The sequence below is a fragment of the Oratosquilla oratoria genome, chromosome 11, assembly GCF_046742065.1.
Source record: "Oratosquilla oratoria isolate Oo_2021 chromosome 11, ASM4674206v1, whole genome shotgun sequence".
In the NCBI taxonomy this organism is placed as follows: Eukaryota; Metazoa; Arthropoda; class Malacostraca; order Stomatopoda; family Squillidae; genus Oratosquilla; species Oratosquilla oratoria.
This window is the reverse complement of record NC_134787.1, coordinates 36,536,382-36,556,526: the sequence shown is the minus strand read 5'-3', so window position 1 is coordinate 36,556,526 and position 20,145 is coordinate 36,536,382. Positions and strand designations below refer to the sequence as shown.

The 20,145-nt window shown below is 37.1% G+C and overlaps 1 protein-coding gene across 9 annotated transcripts in view; it reads right to left on the bottom strand.

Moving 5' to 3' along the window:
- Positions 1–20,145, bottom strand: part of fray (oxidative stress responsive kinase frayed) — a 522,696-nt gene that overhangs the window by 111,967 nt on the left and 390,584 nt on the right. For all 9 annotated transcript variants that reach the window (XM_076192634.1, XM_076192630.1, XM_076192631.1 and 6 more), the window contains exons 2-3: positions 18,591–18,787; positions 4,276–4,388 (exon numbers count right to left, since the gene is read on the bottom strand). In XM_076192634.1, coding sequence (XP_076048749.1) covers positions 4,276–4,388; positions 18,591–18,787 — 310 coding nt within the window. The remainder of the gene's footprint in view (positions 1–4,275; positions 4,389–18,590; positions 18,788–20,145) is intronic.

The following is a 20,145-nucleotide window of genomic DNA, read 5'->3' as shown; positions in this document are numbered from 1 at the left end:
AATCACAGCATTACAAGCTGGTTGCCCAGCCCTGGTGGGCAATATTTTGTGCATGTGTGTGTGATTTACCACAGTCTTGGATCATGTATTGGACTCGTATTGTAATCAACAAGTATCACCCTCCTGGATGAGAGCTCAGAATTAATTTTTGGCACAATCTATGGGCAACACTATAACCTTACACACATACATACCTAATTTTGTGATCACTAGAGGTGGAGTGCCAGCTTATAGTACAGCAATAGTGAGACTTTCAGCCTTTGAACTTGGATCACTGATTTTGTGGTTAAGAGCAGTACCACTGTGCCATTGATCTATGTGTGTGTCAGATTACAGCATTACTCATAGACTGGATCACACATGAGATTTGAATTCTCATCTAGGAGCTGTTACTCACAAGTCCAACACATAATCCAAGATGATGGTGAACCTCTTACTCTCTCACACACACACACACACACAAAGAAATGAACAATATAGAAAAGGAAGAATGATGTATGAAAAAACAAACTTTGATAAAATAAGAGAATTCTTCCAACAAGAAAACTGGGAAGAAATATACAAAGAAGAAACAACAGTGGAAGAGAAATGGAATATTTTGACAAAAATTTACAAAAAAGGAGTGGAAAAGTATGTCCCAAGACAAAAACAAGAAAAAGAATATGTAAAATGCTGGTACAACAAAAGTTGTAGGGAGTTAAAGGACAAAAGAGACAAAGCCTGGAACAGATGGAAAAAAGACAGAAGACCTGAAAAATGGAAAATATATACTGGTTATAGAAATGAATATGTACAAAAGTGCAGAGAGGAAAATATGAAAAAGATGTTATAGAAAAGTGTAAAGATCAACCAAAACTATTCCAGAAATTATGAACAAACATTTTAAATCAGTGTTTACAAGGGAAAATATACAACCTGAAGAGATTGAGTGGAAGGAAAAAGTCCCCCCTATGGAAGAAATAGAAGTAACAAAGAATGAAATATTGTCACACTTGGGTAATTTTGATGTCAGAAAATCGCATGGGCCAGATGAAATAGCAAACTGGATTCTGAAAGAATGCAGGAATGAACTGGCAGACAAAATACATAGCATAATAAGCAGTTCCTTAAAAGAAGGAAAAGTTCCAGAAGATTGGAAAAAAGCAAATATAGTACCTATATATAAAGGAGGAAATAAAGAAGAACCTACCAACTATAGACCAGTCTCTCTAACAAGTACAATAGCAAAAATATGTGAAAGAATTATCAAAAGTAGATGGGTAAAATACTTGGAAAAAAACAACGTACTAAATCCAAGGCAATTTGGATTCAGACAAGGACGATCATGCGTCACCAATTTAATATGTTTCTATTCAAGGCTAATAGATATAATACAAGAAAGAGATGGATGGGCTGATTGTGCATTTCTAGACCTAAAAAAAGCTTTTGACAAAGTACCACATAAGAAGTTGCTTAAGAAATTAGAATATGAAGGAGGAATACAAGGTAAATTGCTAAATTGGATGGAAGACTTTTTGCAAGAAAGAAAAATGAGAGTAGTGATAAGAGATCAGCACTCAAAATGGAATGAAGTAATAAGCGGTGTCCCGCAGGGAACAGTTCTGGCCCCAATAATGTTTGCTATATATATTAATGATATGGATGAAGGAATTGAAAGCTATATGAGCTTCTTTGCAGATGATGCAAAATTACTGAAAAGAGTGAAAACTGAAGAAGATTGTGAATCACTACAGAGAGATCTAAATAAAGTACAAGAATGGAGTAGGAAGTGGGAGATGGAGTTCAATACAAAAAAGTGTAGTATAATGGAATTTGGAAAAAGCAAAAACAGAATAACAGGATCATATAATTTGGGAAAAGAAGGAATAAAAAAAGTAGAAAATGAGAAGGACCTGGGAGTCATTGTTATGAATAATATGTCACCTGAGAAACATATAAATAAGATTTTTGGAGAAACTTATAATTTAATAAGAACAATCAAAGTGGCATTTACATACCTGGATGAAGAAATGGTGAGGAAAATCCTAATCACCCTGATAAGACCAAGATTGGAATATGCAGCAACGATATGGTCACCAAGTACAAAAAATGTATAAAAAAACTTGAAAGAATACAAAGAGCAATTACAAAACTGGCACCAACACTCTCAAAACTATCATATGAAGAGAGACTACAAAAACTTAAACTACAGACACTAGAGCAAAGAAGAGAGAGAGGAGATTTGATAGCTATTTACAGAATCATGAAAGGCATAGAAATTACTGATAGAGAGAATCTGATAAAATGGGATGACAGAAATACAAGAGGACACGGAAAGAAAATAAAAAAAGACAGCTATAGAAGAGATTTTAAAAAGAATAGCTTTCCTCACAGAGCAATAGACAGTTGGAACAAGTTAGATGAGAAAGTGGTGTGTGCAAAAACAATACATGAATTTAAAAATAGTTTAGATAAAATGAGATATGAAGACGGGACCCCACGAGCATAGCTCCCCTTCCCGTAAAATACAACTGGGTAAATACAACTGGGTAAATACACAAACACGGAGGAAGACTGCAACTCATTACAACAAGACTTGGACAAGATTTGGAAATGGACTCAAAAGTGGGAAGTAAAATTCAATATCAAGAAATGTAGTACAATGGAATTTGGAAAAAGTAAAAACAGAATATCGAAAGATTACAAAATTAGTGAAGAAGAGGTCAAAAAAGTAAACTCGGAGAAAGATCTTGGAGTGATAATCAGCAAGGACATGACACCAGGTAAGCATATTAATAAAATAGTCAGAGAAACCTACAATATATTGAGGTCAATAAAAGTGGCATTTGCTTATTTAGCCGAGGAAATGATAAAAAAAAATTAAACTACAATAATAAGACCAAAACTTGAGTACGCAGCAACACTATGGACACCCAGTGCCAAAAAGAATATAAAGAAATTAGAAAGAATACAAAGATCAACAACAAAACTAGCACCAACTCTTTCCGAAATGACATATGAGCAAAGACTGTCCAAATTAGAATTACCAACTCTGGAACAAAGATGGGAAAGAAGAGACTTACTAACTATCTATAGAATAATGAAAGGAATGGAAATCTTAGATAAGAATGATTTATTGAAATGGGATACTGGGAAAACGAGTAGACATGAAAAGAAACTGAAAAAATATAATTACAGAAAAGATCTGAAAAAACGGCTTCCCACACAATAATAGATACTTGGAACAAATTAGATAAAGAAACAGTGTGTGCAAACACTATTCAAGATTTTAAGAAAAAACTTGATGCTGAGAGATACAAAGACGGGTCACCACGAGCATAGCTCCCTTCCCATATAATACAATTAGGTACAACTAGGTAAATACACACACACACACACTGAGATATAGCCAAAATTTAAACCATACATGAATATGAAACTAGATATGACAACTAGTGAGTAAGGGACAGGATCCCACAGATGTTGTTCCTTTCCTGTATACAATTAGGTAAATATGACCTAATGATCCTTTCAAGTGACCCATGGGTCCTAGGTGAATAGCAACAGCCATCAGGTGCCCACAAGTCACTCATAGAAGAGATAGTGTGTTGTTATCTGGTTGAAGCAAGAGTGGGATAATCTATGGCATAATGTTCAATGTCTTTAGCATGGTGACTGCATATGGGGCAATGCATTTCTGTGGCTAGGCCTATTCTGTGTTAGTACGGTCTTAAAGTTGGATGGAGACCTGAATGCAGATGTAGTAGTATAGTTCTTGTTTGTCATGAATGGAATTTCTTAGTAAGGCTGATGTCAGGAGGAAGTTTAGTGGTCAGTCTTGGAGTGCTTGTTTAAAGACCCGAGTGCATAAGTGTTTTTGTGTGAATGTGTATGTAGACTGGTAGTAGGATGGATTATTTCAGTAGTATGGTACCAGTGTTTTTTCCTTTTAGTAAATTTGTGGAGCTTGTAATGGGATAGAAGAACTAAGAAAATGTGTGACCTTAAATGTGTCTAAAACTAGGAACCTCACGGACATCACCCTCTTCAACCTAAGACAATTTCTGATCCTGAAGCCATCTAACTATGAATATCTTTGGCCATTCAGGGCATATATAATTAAGAAGCAATATCAGGTAAACAACTGAAACTAATGGCCTTCTTTAGATAAACTTTACCCCCCCCCAAAAAAAAAAAAAAAAAAAAAAAAAAAATAATAATAATAATAATAATGTATATATATATATAAATATATATATATATATATATAAATTGAACAATACTTGTCATGCTTACCAAAAGCTCGTCCATACTCGTGTTCCATTTCTCTAAATTTATTCTTTTGATGGCACATTTTTCACTACGAGGAATACAGAGGGCAGAATGCACAACAGCTGTGGCCCCAATACCTGTAATCACAGTAAAATGAGCAAAATATACTGTATTCTAATCTTACTCATAACAGATTACTCAGTCATCAAAAATCAATGCAAGCAAGCAATACCACAAAACTAATGCTAAATCATCAATAGTACTTAGCATTTCAATGAAAAAATAATGATAACTATATCTAGTCAGACATGTGTAGTCACACCCCTAGATTTAGTATTAACCACTTCAGTAAGTGTCAAATTTTTATGCGCAGCATCAGCTGTCATATGTACGATTCATCAGACTACAGGCTTTCCTCACCATTTGATGTTTCAATATCTGATATTTTGTTTACACAATCCTTTTGAATTGATACCACTCGCTTGTTTTTTGATGTAGGCACTCAATTATATGATCACCAAACCATAAATAAATGCAACACGATCACACCCCCACCCATGCTGCATCAGCCACTCATCAAAACTTGTTTCTGCTTTTTATTCAGTTGTGTTTACTCCCTCGGCCTGTGTATCAGTGTCTGTGTTTTGTGCTACTGTTTCACATTCACTGTTGCTTCTATGAGAGTAATACATAACATGATGGCTTCCAAGCAGCCTGCAACAACTACTACTGGCAAGATAAACCCAAAAGACTGAGGAAGAGTTTATCATTGGAGAAAAACCTTGAAATTGTTAAGTGCCATGATGGAGGTGAAAGGGCCAACTCCATCACCAGAATAATGCAGTTGCCCCAATCAACTGTCTCCACAATAATCAAACAAGGAAACAGTGTAAAGAAAGCTGGTGAAACAACCTCTACATTAACCTTTTCACTCCGGGGCACATCGCACGTCTGGCAGCATTAGCTGCCCGACGTGCGATGTTGTGTCATAATAATCGCATTATAAAAAATAAAGTCAGTGCTCAATCGTTCGTTCTCTTTCACCTGTGAATTTTGATAACCATAGAAAATATGATGAAGCCAGTTTAGAGAGAATGGAGGTTATGTAGGTACGACTACAATAAATATAATCAAGACGCCGACGTCGGCATCATCGCGTACCCACTTGCTCCTCATGACGCCTACGTAGGCGTCACCGTATGGAAGTGGTTAATGGCAAAGACACTGATGAGGCAGAAGGAACCAATAATGGAGAGACTCTTAAGGCTGTGGACTGATGATCTGTCTTGCCGCAGCAATTCTCTTTCTACCTCCCTTGTGACAATGAAAGCCCTCTCAATTTATAGTGATCTACATAAGAAGGGATATAAAATTAAGGATGGGTCAACTTTCAGCGCCAGTAAGGGTTGGTTCAACTGTTTCAAAGCCCGAGCAGCCCTACACAACATCCAGATGACTGGTGAGGCAGCAAGTTCTGATGAGCTTGTTGCTGCAGCATTCATACCAACATTAAAAAAACACATTGAAGACTGTGGCTACAGTGCCAAACAAGTGATAAATAAAAGATTAAGGATTGCAAAGGAGCATGCTGACAGGAGACCTTTCTGTCCATAACTAGGTCAGATGAAATATATATATATATATAATGATAGTAATAATAAATAAATAAAAATTATAATATAAATACTAATAAAGTAAGTAAATAAATAAATAGGTAAAGCTAAATAATAAACAAACTGGTAAATAGTAAATAACAATAAATTGACAGATAAATAATAGTAAATGAGGAGGAGGAGGAGGAGGAGGAGGAGGAGGAGGAGGAGGAAGAAAAAATCTACACGCAGAAACTGAAATCCTCCCCAAAGAACACCACATGAAAGTGATAGCCAGTTCTCTGCAAGAACCTTCAACTCAACCTTACCCATCTCATGACATTACACGAGTACAATCAACTGAATGGAAAACAAAGCAACATACTACTCAAAAATAAGCCTACAATACATAAAAAAAAAAAAAAAAACTTAAATCCCATAACAAACATCAAGATCAACACTACTGGGAACACAGGGAAGGACCCTTTGAGCATAGCTTTTATCTTGTATACTATAACTAGGTAAACACACACACACTTACATGGACAAAGAAATGGCGAAGAAAATACTAATCACACTGATAAGACCAAGAAATGGAGTCCACAGTGACACTATGGTCACCCAATACCAATAAGAATATAGGCACAATTGAAAGAATCCAAAGAGCAACTACAAAGATGCCCCCCCCCCCACACTTTCAGAACTGTCATACAAAGAGAGACTGTCAAAACTAAAGTTACCAACCCTGGAACAAAGAGAAAGAGGAGACTTGTTGACCATCTATGAGTATAGAACATTGAAAGGTACAGAAGCCTTTGATACAGAAGATTTACTAAATTGAGATACAAGAAATACAAAAGGACATGGAAAGAAACTAAAAAAGGACAGTTATAGAAGAGATCTGAAAAAGAATAGCTTTCTCCACAGAGTGGAGGATGTATGGAACAAACTGGATTAAATGATAGCGTGTGCAAAAACCATACACGAATTTAAGAACAATTTAGATACTGTGAGATACAGAGATGGGATACCACGATCATAGCTCCCCTTCCCACAAGATACCACTAGGTAAATACAACTAGGTGAATACACACACACAACATGGAAGAAAAATGAGAGTAGTGCTTAGATACAAATATTCAAAATGGGAAGAAATGAGTAGTGGCATCCCACAGGGGTCAGTTCTAGCTCCGATAATGTTTGCTATATATGTAAATGACATGGACGAAGGTATTGAAAGTTACATGAACTGCTTTGCAGATGACGCAAAGTTAATAAGGGGGATCTGACGTTCTGGAAAGCCAATTTTTTTTTTTATTGAAAATTTCATTTTGCATGGATTTATATTCCAACACTATTCAAAAATATGTAGGAAAGTTAATTTTAGCCATTGGCACTCGCTAACATGCGCTAAGTATGTTTAAAGGGACAATGGGCGTATTAGCCACCTGCAAGAATAAACACTACACGTGGTGAAATACAGCTTTTTTCTGCATCTTTTTCTCAACATTTCCCTTTGTTTTGTGTGTGAAAATCTAGTGGCATTTGGCATCTTTTTATCTTAGTTGTCGTACAGACTCAGGCAAAAATTTTTGCTTTTTGATGAAATGAACCTTTTGCAATGGGTGGCACTCATTTGTTTGATGATAAGGGAAGGTGCCCATTGCTGATTAAAAAAATAACCCTTATCAATTTTTTGACACTGTGATGGCGCCCATAAAAGCTGATAAAGGGACAGAAAAGAAGGAGAGAGAGAAAAAAGTGAAAAAGGATTATTTCTATTTCAAATATCATTATAAACAAAGACTTTGAGTACAATTCATATATAGAAATTTTTAGAATGTTATATTAGAAAATAATTCCAGTCATAACATATGAAACCAAAGTATGTTGTACTCCTCTCTCTTCTTTGCTCTAATGTCTGTAGTTCAAGTTTTGTTAGTCTCTCTTCATATGATAGTTCTGAGAGTGTTTGTGCTAATTTTGTAATTGGTCTTTGTATTCTTTCAAGTTTTGTTATATATTTTTTTGTATTTGGTGACCACATCGTCCCTGCATATTCCAATCTTGGACATATCAAAGTAACTAGTATTTTCTTCACCATTTCTTCGTCCAGGTATGTAAATGCCACTTTGATTGTTCTTATTAAATTATAAGTTTCTCCAAAAATTTTGTTTATATGTTTCTCAGGGGACATATTATTCATAATTATAACTCACAGGTCCTTCTCATTTTCTACTTTTTTTATTTCTTCTCCCAATTTATATAATCCCACTATTCATTTTTTGCTTCTTCCAAATTCCATCATACTACATTCATATCATTAATATATATAACAAACATTATTGGAGCCAAAACTGTTCCTTGCGGAACATCACTTATCACTTCATCCCAATTGGGGTGTTTGTCTCTTATCACCACTCTCATTTTTCTGTCATGCAAGAAGTCTTCCATCCACCTCAGTAGTTTGTCCTGTATTCCTCATGCAGTTTCTGATTTCTTAAGCAACTTCTTATGTGGCACCTTATGAAAAGCTTGAATAGAAACACATTAAGTTTGTGACGCATGATCGTCCTTGTCTAAATCCAAATTGCCTTGGATTTATTACTTTTTTTTCCCAAATGCTTTACCCATCTAGCTTTAATAATTCTTTCACAAATTTTAGCTATTGTACTTGTAAGAAAGACTGGTCAATGTTTTTGCCAGTCTTTCTCCACTCATTCTTTCCATGGCCCCAAACTATTCCACTATTCTTTGGTCATCCCACCAATTTTTTTTATGGCTGCTCTCTGCCTCACCTTATTTCTCAGTCTATTCATAATAATGAATCTTTGTAACCCTTATCATTCTTCTTTACACTTCATCTGAAACACTTTTAAGCTCCTTCTTTATGCCTCTCAACTCTAAGTCTCTGTCCATACAGTTGTGGTTTCAATTACCCCTTCATACAATCTTTTCTTTGTGTTCATCCCCAGATAACTGTTTCTCTTTAATTCACTTCCAATCTGATTCCTCTTTTATTGTTATATGTGACCCTAAGTAATTTATGCTCTTCACTTCCTCTAGCCTCTAACTTACCTCTAACAAACTGCCACCCTCTCCCCTTGTACATATCATCACTACACTTTACCCCCTTCCCAAACTATATTTTCTTGTACCTTACACCATTTAACTATTTGGTTTCTCCATTAAGAGCTGGATGTGTTCATAATCATGTGGCAAATGATTGCTGTCAGTTCCCCATGAATGTGACATGATTGCTACGTTAGGATTTACCATTCTTATATGGCATGCAACTAATTAGAAATATGAATACAGGATAAATGGGAAAGTTATTAGGTTGCTAGCACACATTAGGTTGCTTCAACATTCATACATAATCCAACAGAAAGATTAGTTCTTCCCTCCACTTCCTATAATCCCTTCAAGATTATGGCAAATTCAAGCATGTCTCGACTTAAAAGATGGCAATGTCTGTTCTTTCCACAAGTGTAAGGAAATAAAATAATTTAGTGCGTGGCATGCAGTGAAAAAAATAAAACAAAATAAATAAATACAATGAAATAGAATAAATAAATTAAACTGACTAACACTAACTGGTAACTTTGCTTGCCACCCACACACACATCCCCATATGGGGTATTGACTGCCTTACTTTCAAGCAGTCCATTATCTTTGGGCTTAAAAGACAGCCCTATGTAATGAGTCACACAGCATTCTTTTATGATTGGTGACTCAACTCATAAAAGGATTTTTCCCTTAATTTTTATTTTTTTAACTTCTACTACCCCTTTGTTCTGCTGCTCTTTTTGAGCACCTCAATGACCCCACCTCTTCCATGCAATATGGTCCAAGAGGATAGAAGGACTAATTATTGCCAATGAAATACTACTCTTCTCCCTCAGAGGTAGGGAAGAATGGAGAGAATGAAAATCAATATACTAAATAGTCAAGTCCATGGTGTGAACTGAGGAATTCAAGGTTTTATATATATATATATATATATATATATATATATATATATATATATATATATATATATATATATATATATGCAGAAAGATCACTAAAAACAACACGTGATCCACAAATTTTGCTGGTAACCACTAGTGTATAATCTTATTACTTTTAAACCTCTTTGTAACAACTTTTTCTGTATTCCCCTGAAGATGCAAAATATATATATATGTATATATTAAAAAAATCCATTATATAGCAACTGATCATACAGACCATTTTGCCTATTAATGTTATTCCTTTTTCATTATTAATGACAGGTGCATATGATGGTGAAAAAAAAAATCAATAACAGAAATTCATGAAACATGAATTCAATCTGATAAAATGATGATATGGTTTAACATCACACACTCCCCCCCTATCAGGAGGCTAGGACAGTGCCCCTCATAGAGGGCTTTGTAGCGTGGAGTTTAATGAACCATGCCCTTGGTTCAACTTTGCTGGTGGCAGGATTCGAACTGCCCTCACCTCGACCTTCGCCACAAGTAATGATGCCCTAATCCGCTCAGCCAGTGAGATACACAAGAAAATTACTTTATTCCCTGGGACACACCAGTATGATTTAACCATTTTCCCACTGTTCAAACATGTTGCACTACGCAAATAGAAATTACTTAGGGCTGCCCCAATGGTCTGGCTGATTACAATTTCATTTGAAGATATTAATTTTCTTCCTTAATAAAGGCTCTTGTTATCATTATAAAAGAGGAAAAAATAAAATAAAAATAAACATTATCTTATTAACAATAAACAGCACTTGTATCTTTAGAGACAAGACTGCCCCAAACAGGTGGAGCCATAGACATGGTCATGGAAAGGCTTAGGAGAGTAGAAATTATGTGATCAGCATTCTTTTCAGTGGAAAATAAAATGTAGAAAATATGGTAAAATTGGCATATTCCTGTTATCATATGGTCTTCATGTTTCATTATTGTGATTATGAAATATTACATTGTTTACAACTATTATAATATGCACTCTCATATCACATCATTTGTAGAATAATCAGTGGCCAATTAATAAAACATCAGTCAATTTGCTTATCTGTACATTCCTACATAGATCTACAATATTCATGATTATTCTATTCTATTCTATTGGGATGGTTTGGACACATGGAAAGAATGAGTGAAGAAAGACTAGTAAAAGGTGTGTGGAAGGCAGGGGTAGAAGGAGTGAACATGAGGGGGTAACCAAGGATGAGATGGATGGATGGGGTAAAAGGGGCACTGGGAAAGAGGGGAATGTCTGTTGAGGAATGAAGGGAGAAGACAGAAGATAGGGGTGAATGGAGAATGATTGTGTATGGAGGATGCTGTGATGCATGAAAGGAAGTGTGTGGGGGATGGGGGGTGAGGGAGTATGTGTGAAAAAATAATTTGACACAGCCCAAAGAGATTTCTCCCCATTTTCTCTTTTTCTGCATGAGGGGATGGAGGTCGCTGATTTAATGAAACAGCTTTGCTGTGTCTTGCAACACTGCTTCTGACCCAGGGAAGTGTATGATATGTAGGGATGACCTGTCTTCCAGGATGAGTCAAGATAAGAGGGAGGGAGGGGGGGTGAATGGGAGTGGATAGAATGAGTGGGAGTGGATTTCATGCCTTCTTTTTTTTTGGGGGGCTACCTCCCTTGTAAGGGGGAAAAAGCCTTTGGTGTATGTATTCTATGGCACTGTGTATGCAAAATAATGATAAAAAAATTATTCTACAAAGGTCAAAAAACATCAATGCAGCTCTGTTTCTAAATCTATAAATTGAAGTTACCCACACACCAAACAATACTGTTTATCACGTGGGGGTATACAGTGTCCACCACTAAAGTGATATTCATTCATATCATAATATGCCCCTCCTATCCTGGCTGTGATAAAAATGGCAGCAATTGGTGTATGGGTGTCAACAATTACTGAGCAAAGTACTTAACCAGAGTAGTGCATTTTTACCTTGATACACTTGAATTACTCCATTATTACTAAATTTTATAAGCAAAGCCACAGAAGTCTTGAAATCTCTAGTTATAAATATTAGTTTACCATCATTAAATCCTTCAAATAATATCCTGTACTAAAATTTGTCCCAACACTGTCCAAAACTGCAACACTATCCGAACTTTAATCCCTTCCATACCAAAAGATACTTTTTATTACTGCTACCACTAGGTCATGGGAATTGAGATAATTCACAAGGAGGTGAAGAGGAGAGCAGCAGTGGATAAGGAGATGGTAGATAAGGCTGACAAAAGAGTACTGGGATGGTTTGGACACATGGAAAGAATGTGGGAAGAAAGATTAGTAAAAGAGGTGTGGAAGGCAGAAGTGGAGGATGTGAACATGAGGGGATGACTGAGTATGAGATGGATTGGGTGAAAGGGGCATTGAGAAAGAGGGGGGGTGTCTGTTGAGCAAGGAAGGGAGAAGGCAGGAGATAGGGGTGACTGGAGAATGGCTGTGTATAGATAATATTGTGATGCTAGGAGGGGAGAGGGTGGAGGACTTTTTTTTTTATATTACTCACAAGTGAAAGAATGCTCAGCGAAGTGTTATCCAGTGAAATTGATATGCAGAAATGAGGAAATCAGGCAAAATTAATGGTGGTGCGAAGAAGCAAACTGGAAAAGTAAACAAACATGGCAATAGCTGCCATGATATATGTGTGTGGCAAATGAGACCAGGAGGTCCCTAGAGGAAATAAAGCTCTTTGTTGTGAAAAATGTAATGTTTGGTTCCACAATCAGTGCCAAAATATCCCAGATTCCATTTATACATTTATGGAAGAGAGCAAGGAAGGTGAACAGTTTTTGTGGTATTGCAAGTACTGTAAAAGAGTAAGTATAAAGATGCACAGCCATATGACGAATTACGAGAATAGACAAAATATTTTAGAAGAGCAGTAAAATAACCTGAAAAGTGTAGTTACAGTGATTAAGGAAGAGTTAACTGAAGATAACAATAAAAATAGTAAATTGGTCACTAGGTTGGGTGACATGGAAGCTCAGTCAGTAAGGACCAAGGATAGAGTGGATGAAAATACAGTGGAAAACAAGGGCATGTTGGACAGACTTGGCATCCTGGAGGTTAAAGTAATAAGATTAGAGGAAAAGATTGAAAAAAAAAAAAAAGTAATGTAGTACATTGTGGGAAAAAAAAGGCATCAAAGCTTAGAGAAAATTATTGGATACAATATTTGACCAATATGGATGTACATGAGGCATGTAACTTTTCCAGTAACCATCTCAGAGAGCAAATGGATGAGAGCATATTGATAGTGAAGGTTAAGAAGAACAGAAAACCATACATAAACCATGAAGTGGAAAAAATAAGGAAATGAAGTTAAAAAGGTGAAAGTGTTTTAGAAACACAAGATAGCAAAGATGAAAGGATATATAAAAATGAAGTGAATGCACTAAGAAATCTAACAAGAAGTTTAAGAAAAGACTTTGAGAAGAAGTCAGCCAATGAAATCAAACACAACCCTAAAGCATTTTGGAAATATGCTAACAGTAAACTCCAGACAAGGTCTAAAGTTAGTGACTTGGACTGTGGTGATAGTAATATGGCAAGAAGTGATAAAGAAAAAACAGTTGCATTGAATTATTTTTTAGTAGTGTTTTTACTGAGGAGGAACAAATTAATATACCACAGTTAGATTCTCAGTATGTCAGTAATAACCCACTAGATTGTGTGAAAATTGATGAAGAAAAAGTGAAAATGAAATTGGTTAAACTTCAGAAAAATAAATCAGCTGGACCAGATGGATTTCACCCAAAAGTGTTAAGTGAAATAGCCTTGACTATCAGTTTACCATTAACAATTAGCTACAATAAATCTAATGATAAAGGTGATATGCCACAAGATTGGAACAATGCCAATATCACCTCAGTTCATAAAAAAGGAAGTCGAAGGCAGCCCGTAAATTATAGGCCAATAAGCTTAATTACAGTTGTATGTAAGATCATGGAAGGATTAGTTAAGGATGATATAGTCAAACACATGAATAAATACAACTTATTTGCTTACCAGTAACAGGGATTGGCTCCTGATAGATTATGTATGACACAACTGCTCATGTTTGGATGAATGGACTTTGTTTTTGGAGCAAGGAAAGAACTTTGATGCTATATACCTGGATTTCCTGAGGGCATTTGATTCAATTCCTCAGAAGAGACTGTTAACTAAACTAAAGGCATGGGATACAAGGAAAAATTTACCATTGGATTGAGAGTTTTTTGACATGCCAAAGACAGCGAATGATAGTAAATGAAGACAAATCCAACTGGACGGCAGTGAAGAGTGGCATACTGCAAGGAAGTGTGCTCAGAGCACTACTATTTATTGTTTATTAATGATCTTCCAGAGGCTGTATCAAGCCCATTTAAAATATTTGCTGACAACACAAAGATCTACAAAGAAGTTAACTCATCATGAGATTACCAGGAACTGCAAAGTGATTTGGAGAAATTGAACAACTGGTCAAATCTGTGGCAGCTAAGGCTTAATACCAGAAAAGTGCAAGGTAATGCACTTTGGATTCCATAATCAGTACAATGTTTACTCTATGGATGGCGCAAATCTGGATCAAGTTAAGAAGAAAAAAAAATACACTCCACACCCTTCCACCCTCCCTCTTATCTTAGCACCTCCTGAATGACGGGTCATCCCTGCACCTTGTCCACTGCCCTGGGTCAGAGGCAGTGTCGCAAGACACAGCACATCCACAGCAAGGCCGCTTCATTAAATCGGCGACCCCCCCTCTCCGTCCCCCCATTGCATAAAATGAGAGGACGGGGAGAAATCCCTTCGGGCTGCGTCAAATTTTGCTCACATATACTACTTCACCCCCCATTCCACCTCATGCTATCACAACATCATCCATATACAACCATTCTCCATTCACCCCTGTCTTCTGTCCTCTCCCGTCCTTCCTCAACAGACATTCCCCTCTTCTCCAAAGCCCCCTTCACCCCATCCATCCACCTCATCTTAGGACGTCCCCTCATGTTCACTCCCTCCACACCTCTTTTACTAATCTTTCTTCACTCATTCTTTCCATGTGTCCAAACCATCCCAATACTCTTTCATCAATCCTATCTCCCAACTCCCTTTCCACCCCTATTCTCCTCCTCACATCCTCATTTCTCACTCTGTCCAGCCTAGTAACCCCTATCATACTTCTCAGACATTTCATCTCAAACACAATCAAACTCCTTCTCTCTTCCTTTCTTACGTTCCATGTTTCTGCCAGTGCTGTTGGCACAATCACTCCTTCATACAATCTCCTCTTAGCATCCATTCCCTAATGTTTATTTCTCATAACACTTTTTAATCCACCAAAGCATTTACTCGCTTCTCTCAATCTACATTCTACCTCCACCTCCATTCCTCCCTTTCCTGCCACATTTGCACCTAAATATCTAAAACTGTCCACTTCTTCCAATGTCTCCCTTAATACTCACTTCCAGTCTGCTGTCACTTTTTCCCTTTGTACATCTCATCACCTTACTTTTACCCACATTTATCTTCAATTTTCTTCTTTCACACACTCTCCTAAACTCTGTAACCAACTTCCTCAATCCCTCCTCTGATCCTGCTACAAGCGCAGTGTCGTCCGTAAACAGCAGCTGGCTTATCTCCCACTTTTCTCCATTTTCTTTAACTATCTCCGATCACTGACCCACTACCCTTGCATTTACCTCTTGCATCACCCCATCCATGTACAAACTGAACAGCCAGGGTGACAAAACACATCCCTGACAAAGTCCCACCTTTACCTCAAACCACGCACTCTTTCCATTTCTAATTCTGATGCATGCTCTACTACTCTTATAAAAACTCTTGACAGCTCATAAAAGCTTTCCTCCTATCCCATATATCTGCAATACCTCCCACAGTGCCTTCCTGTCTACCCTGTCATAAGCCTTTTCCAAATACATAAAAGCCCAAAAAAACATCCTTACCTTTTCCTATAGCTTTCTCACATATCTGTCTTACCACAAAAATCTGATCTAAGCAACCCCTACCTGTCCTAAACCCACACTGTTCCTCACCAATAACTCCCTCTGTACTCTCTTAATCCTCTCAATCATGACCCTCCCATAAGCCTTCCCAACTACACTTTTCAAGCTGATTCCTCTGAAACTACTACACTCACACTAAATTATAATACATGAATGTAGTAAATAACAAAAAACCTTGCTACAAGCAAATCTACTAATGAACGAAGCTGCTAGGATACAGTCCAGACGCCATTTTGTCTGTCCAGTCCAATCACTGTCATTTAGACAATGACTTTCACATTGTGGACTGAGTGTTCTCCAACTCCAGGTGACATTAATAAGTGCTGTTACAAAGACCTTAGAGCTTCCTTGGATTTTATGAGAGAACACAGGGTTCTGCCATCCTCTGTTAATTGCCTGAGGCACAATAATAATCAGGCCGTCAGGATCTGTGATGACGACCTGGATGATCTTTAGAATTTGAGGTACCAAATTACTGAATGTAGGTTAGGTTAGAATAGATGAATTTAATATCCTTTCATTTCTTCGACCTTGACATCCATCAAAACAAACATGGCATATCATTCAACCGTTGTGACTTCATTCATTAGTAATCGGTTTTAGCAACTTTTTGTTATTGATTTCCACCAAGAAAATCGCACATTACATTGATGTATTATAATTTACAAAATTAATCATTAATTTTCTATTGTTATATTGCATAGATGTGCTCAACTAAAAATTTACAAAAAAAAAAAGAGAAAAGAAAAACAAGTTTGCATGTTACTGGAACTAAGTTAATTGTGTCTAAAAATCAAGAAAACAACATCCTACATAGAACATAAAATATGGTAACAGCTGTCTACACTAATATAACCCTAATAGAAAATCTGCTCTCAGAAACCAAGAAAATGACAAACACACAGTTCTTTACAAAAGCCCTTGAATCCCACCACCCTTCACACCACATCTGACAAACACAGCCCACTGATGCAATAAAAAATATCCCCAGGAACATAGTACTCCAACAAATGGAGTTAACTCCTATATAAGGTTAAAACTACACTGGTACAATTTTGTTCCAGTCACTACTCAGTATCAAAACAATACTAGCATACAATTGACCTGGTAACACTCCAACTGCCTCCAATGCAGCTAAAAGACAGAGACCTCATACTACAATACCCAATTCTCATCCAAACAACACAAAATCTATTCTTGTGGCAACTTATGGGCTGAACCAGTGGCAACAAATTGTAAAACTGAATGATTTCCTCCCACATTGCACAGCACTTTTTTTTCTGTTTGTTTATTACTTGCTATACACCACTATTTTATTCATCTCTATGACAAAATCTTGAAAATGAAATAAGGACAACTCCCTATCTTTGTAATAAATTCTGTACATACACCAAAGTAATTCTTATCTTTTCTTCTCAGGAATGTATGAAAAAAAATAAACTAGCCTCACACTAACATGAAAACCTATAAAGCCTTTAATATTCAACATTTCATTCTGCATTTGTTGTAGTATATGGTACATCTTGCTAACTAAAAATGTTATGACATGTCCCTGACCTACTGTAATAATGGTGGCAGTTATAACAGCCATTACCGATGGCAAGGTCCAATATATTTATACATCTGAATAAACTGTAACATTTATGTACCTGCTAAGAAGCACCTGTCCACTAATTCTTTTAGATACCTTTTCTGCTCAACATAAAAATACATACATTGGCCTAATCATTTCTGAAAATAATTAGGCTCATATTGCCCCTCAAAATGTGTCATACTGATATCTACGAATATTGTCATGTGATGATTGATCACATTCTTTATCTAATCAGATTTAACCGTTAATAATTACAAAAACCTTTACATTTTCATTACTTTGGGGCCTTATTTTGCCTTTACATGGATTCCTACATAAATACATGTATTTATATGGCTGTTATTTTCAATTATATCATTACTTATGTTTGAAAATATATGTTCCAAGACACCTTTGTAGTTTGTTAGCTTCAACACTGACCACAACTCCTCTGCCACAGCAATGACAGCTGCTTCCCCAGTACCCTTTTGGTCTAAACCGAAAGGAAATAGCGATCAATTAAGGAGAAAGCTGTGAGAAACTATTTAAACACTGGCATGAAAAGTGCCCCAACTACTATTGTTCATTCCCCAGTAAGAAGTCTTCCTTGGTAGTGCACCGTCTATTTATGGTATCTGCTGTCCTGGCATACCATGAACAACCCGAATGCAAAGAGTGCCAATAGGTCGGGTCAGCTGACTGGCGCCCTTAAGTGTGAAGGGGTACACAAGGCTACTTGTGATGGGATGGGGACCGTGGGGCGTGGGGGAGGTGGACTTCACTTCCACACTGCCCCCTCCACCACTGAATCACCAAAGAAAACGCGGCTCGCAACATTACGTGGGCCTCTCTCATCACTACTTTCATAATTATCTACCCTACAGCCATGGCACAATTCAGCACCGTAACCACACCATTTGATAGCACTTGCACCACGCTTTCGCCAGACGAACAAGCAGCTCCACTAACTAAACACAGTGATATTGCCTGTGAAGTTCTAGTCGTTCCGCTGACACGAGCCGATATTACATGTCATTTTACATCACTTCTCGGTATTTTCCGGGCACTGACGCACTATTTTCTCATAGTCCGATATCTAAAAGCTTTCCTCGAAACTTCACAAGTATGTCAAACCTCACCTATGACCTCCTTAAGTTCGTAGTCTTCCTTGGTGTTGGGCCAGACCTGATTCCCTTCAGCCATCTTGCTGGACTCGAGGGATATACTGCCCCGATGTCTCGGAAGCTGCTGCAGAGTCGCGGCAAGTTCAAGTGAAGCGGACTTTTTCCGGTAACTTCCGGGAGATCCAGGAGGCATGAGACCCGGTGTGATTTTCCTGCGAATGAGGACACTCATATTAGTAATTTGCTTACTAATTTATAAGAGGAAAAGTGATGGTTAAGCTTGAGTTCATTGTAACGAAGTTCAGATCCAGCCCCGATACACGGAACAAAGAACGGAACTTCCCTAGTTTCTATAATATGTTCAATCTATACGGTAGAGAGTTAAACAAACTTTATCTTTTAATACGAAAGCATTATGTTTAACGTGATACACACGAATATTTTCTCCCTGAATAATGCGAAGGGGTTACAATTGCTGATTGTAATGAAAAGATGCCAGGTAGTATTTAATCAATATATTAATCATACAATAAGACCAGCTCAATATTTGTATAAATAAAGTAGAATATACATTATTCAATAATATTATCATATATTTATTTAAATTTGCAAAAGAAATACTATAGTGTATAAAGGTAGCACTTACGAATGTTGCCATATCGAGATTCCTAGATAATGACAGAAAATGTAAGAATTCAAGTTTGAACAAAATAAACATTGGACATTTTTCCTAAATTGTTAAAAAAAACATGGCTGTTTTATATAAAAAACATTATTTTTCTTTATTTGTTTCATAAAATTTAAATTAGGATGAATAACTGTAATATAATATGTAAAAATACATATTCTTTTGGTGAACAGACGGTCACACGAATCGCCCAGAGGAAGAATATACACAGCAGAACACCTTTGCACGTATACACACAACACAAACGTACGTGTTTGCTTGCACACAAAGTTCTATTTGTATTAATTCTTTATTTCCTTGCAATATTATCGAAATAAAAGAGTGCAATCATATGTTGCCAAATATGGTATTTAGGCCAATATGGACGTAAAAATATGTAGAGTTATTCGTGGTGTATGTATTATGATACACACGCACGCTCGCGCACGCACACAATGCGACACACACACACACACACACACACGCACACACACACACTCTGAGCTCACTGCCGTAGGGTGGTGTCTGGCTGTCTCGACAGAGACTGCAGCAGATCCCAGGTGAATACACACACACACACACACTTATACGGCCGGACAGTGAAGTGGCACCACTTTCGACTACTTATTCAGCGATCACAGTTCAAATCCCACCCAGAAATGAAATTGCTGCACTGCGAGCCGGCACTCCAACTCAGGTGGGTAAGGAGTTATATGTGTATGTGTGATTCACCATAGTCTTGGATCACGTGCTGGACTCGTTATCGACAGCCCTTACTCTCCCGAAAGAGAGCTTAGAGCTCGTATAATTATAACCGTTCTAGGTAATGCTGTGGCATTACACGCACACACGCACACAACTCCCCGCCCACGAGAGTTGGAGTAACGACTCGCAGCGCAGCGA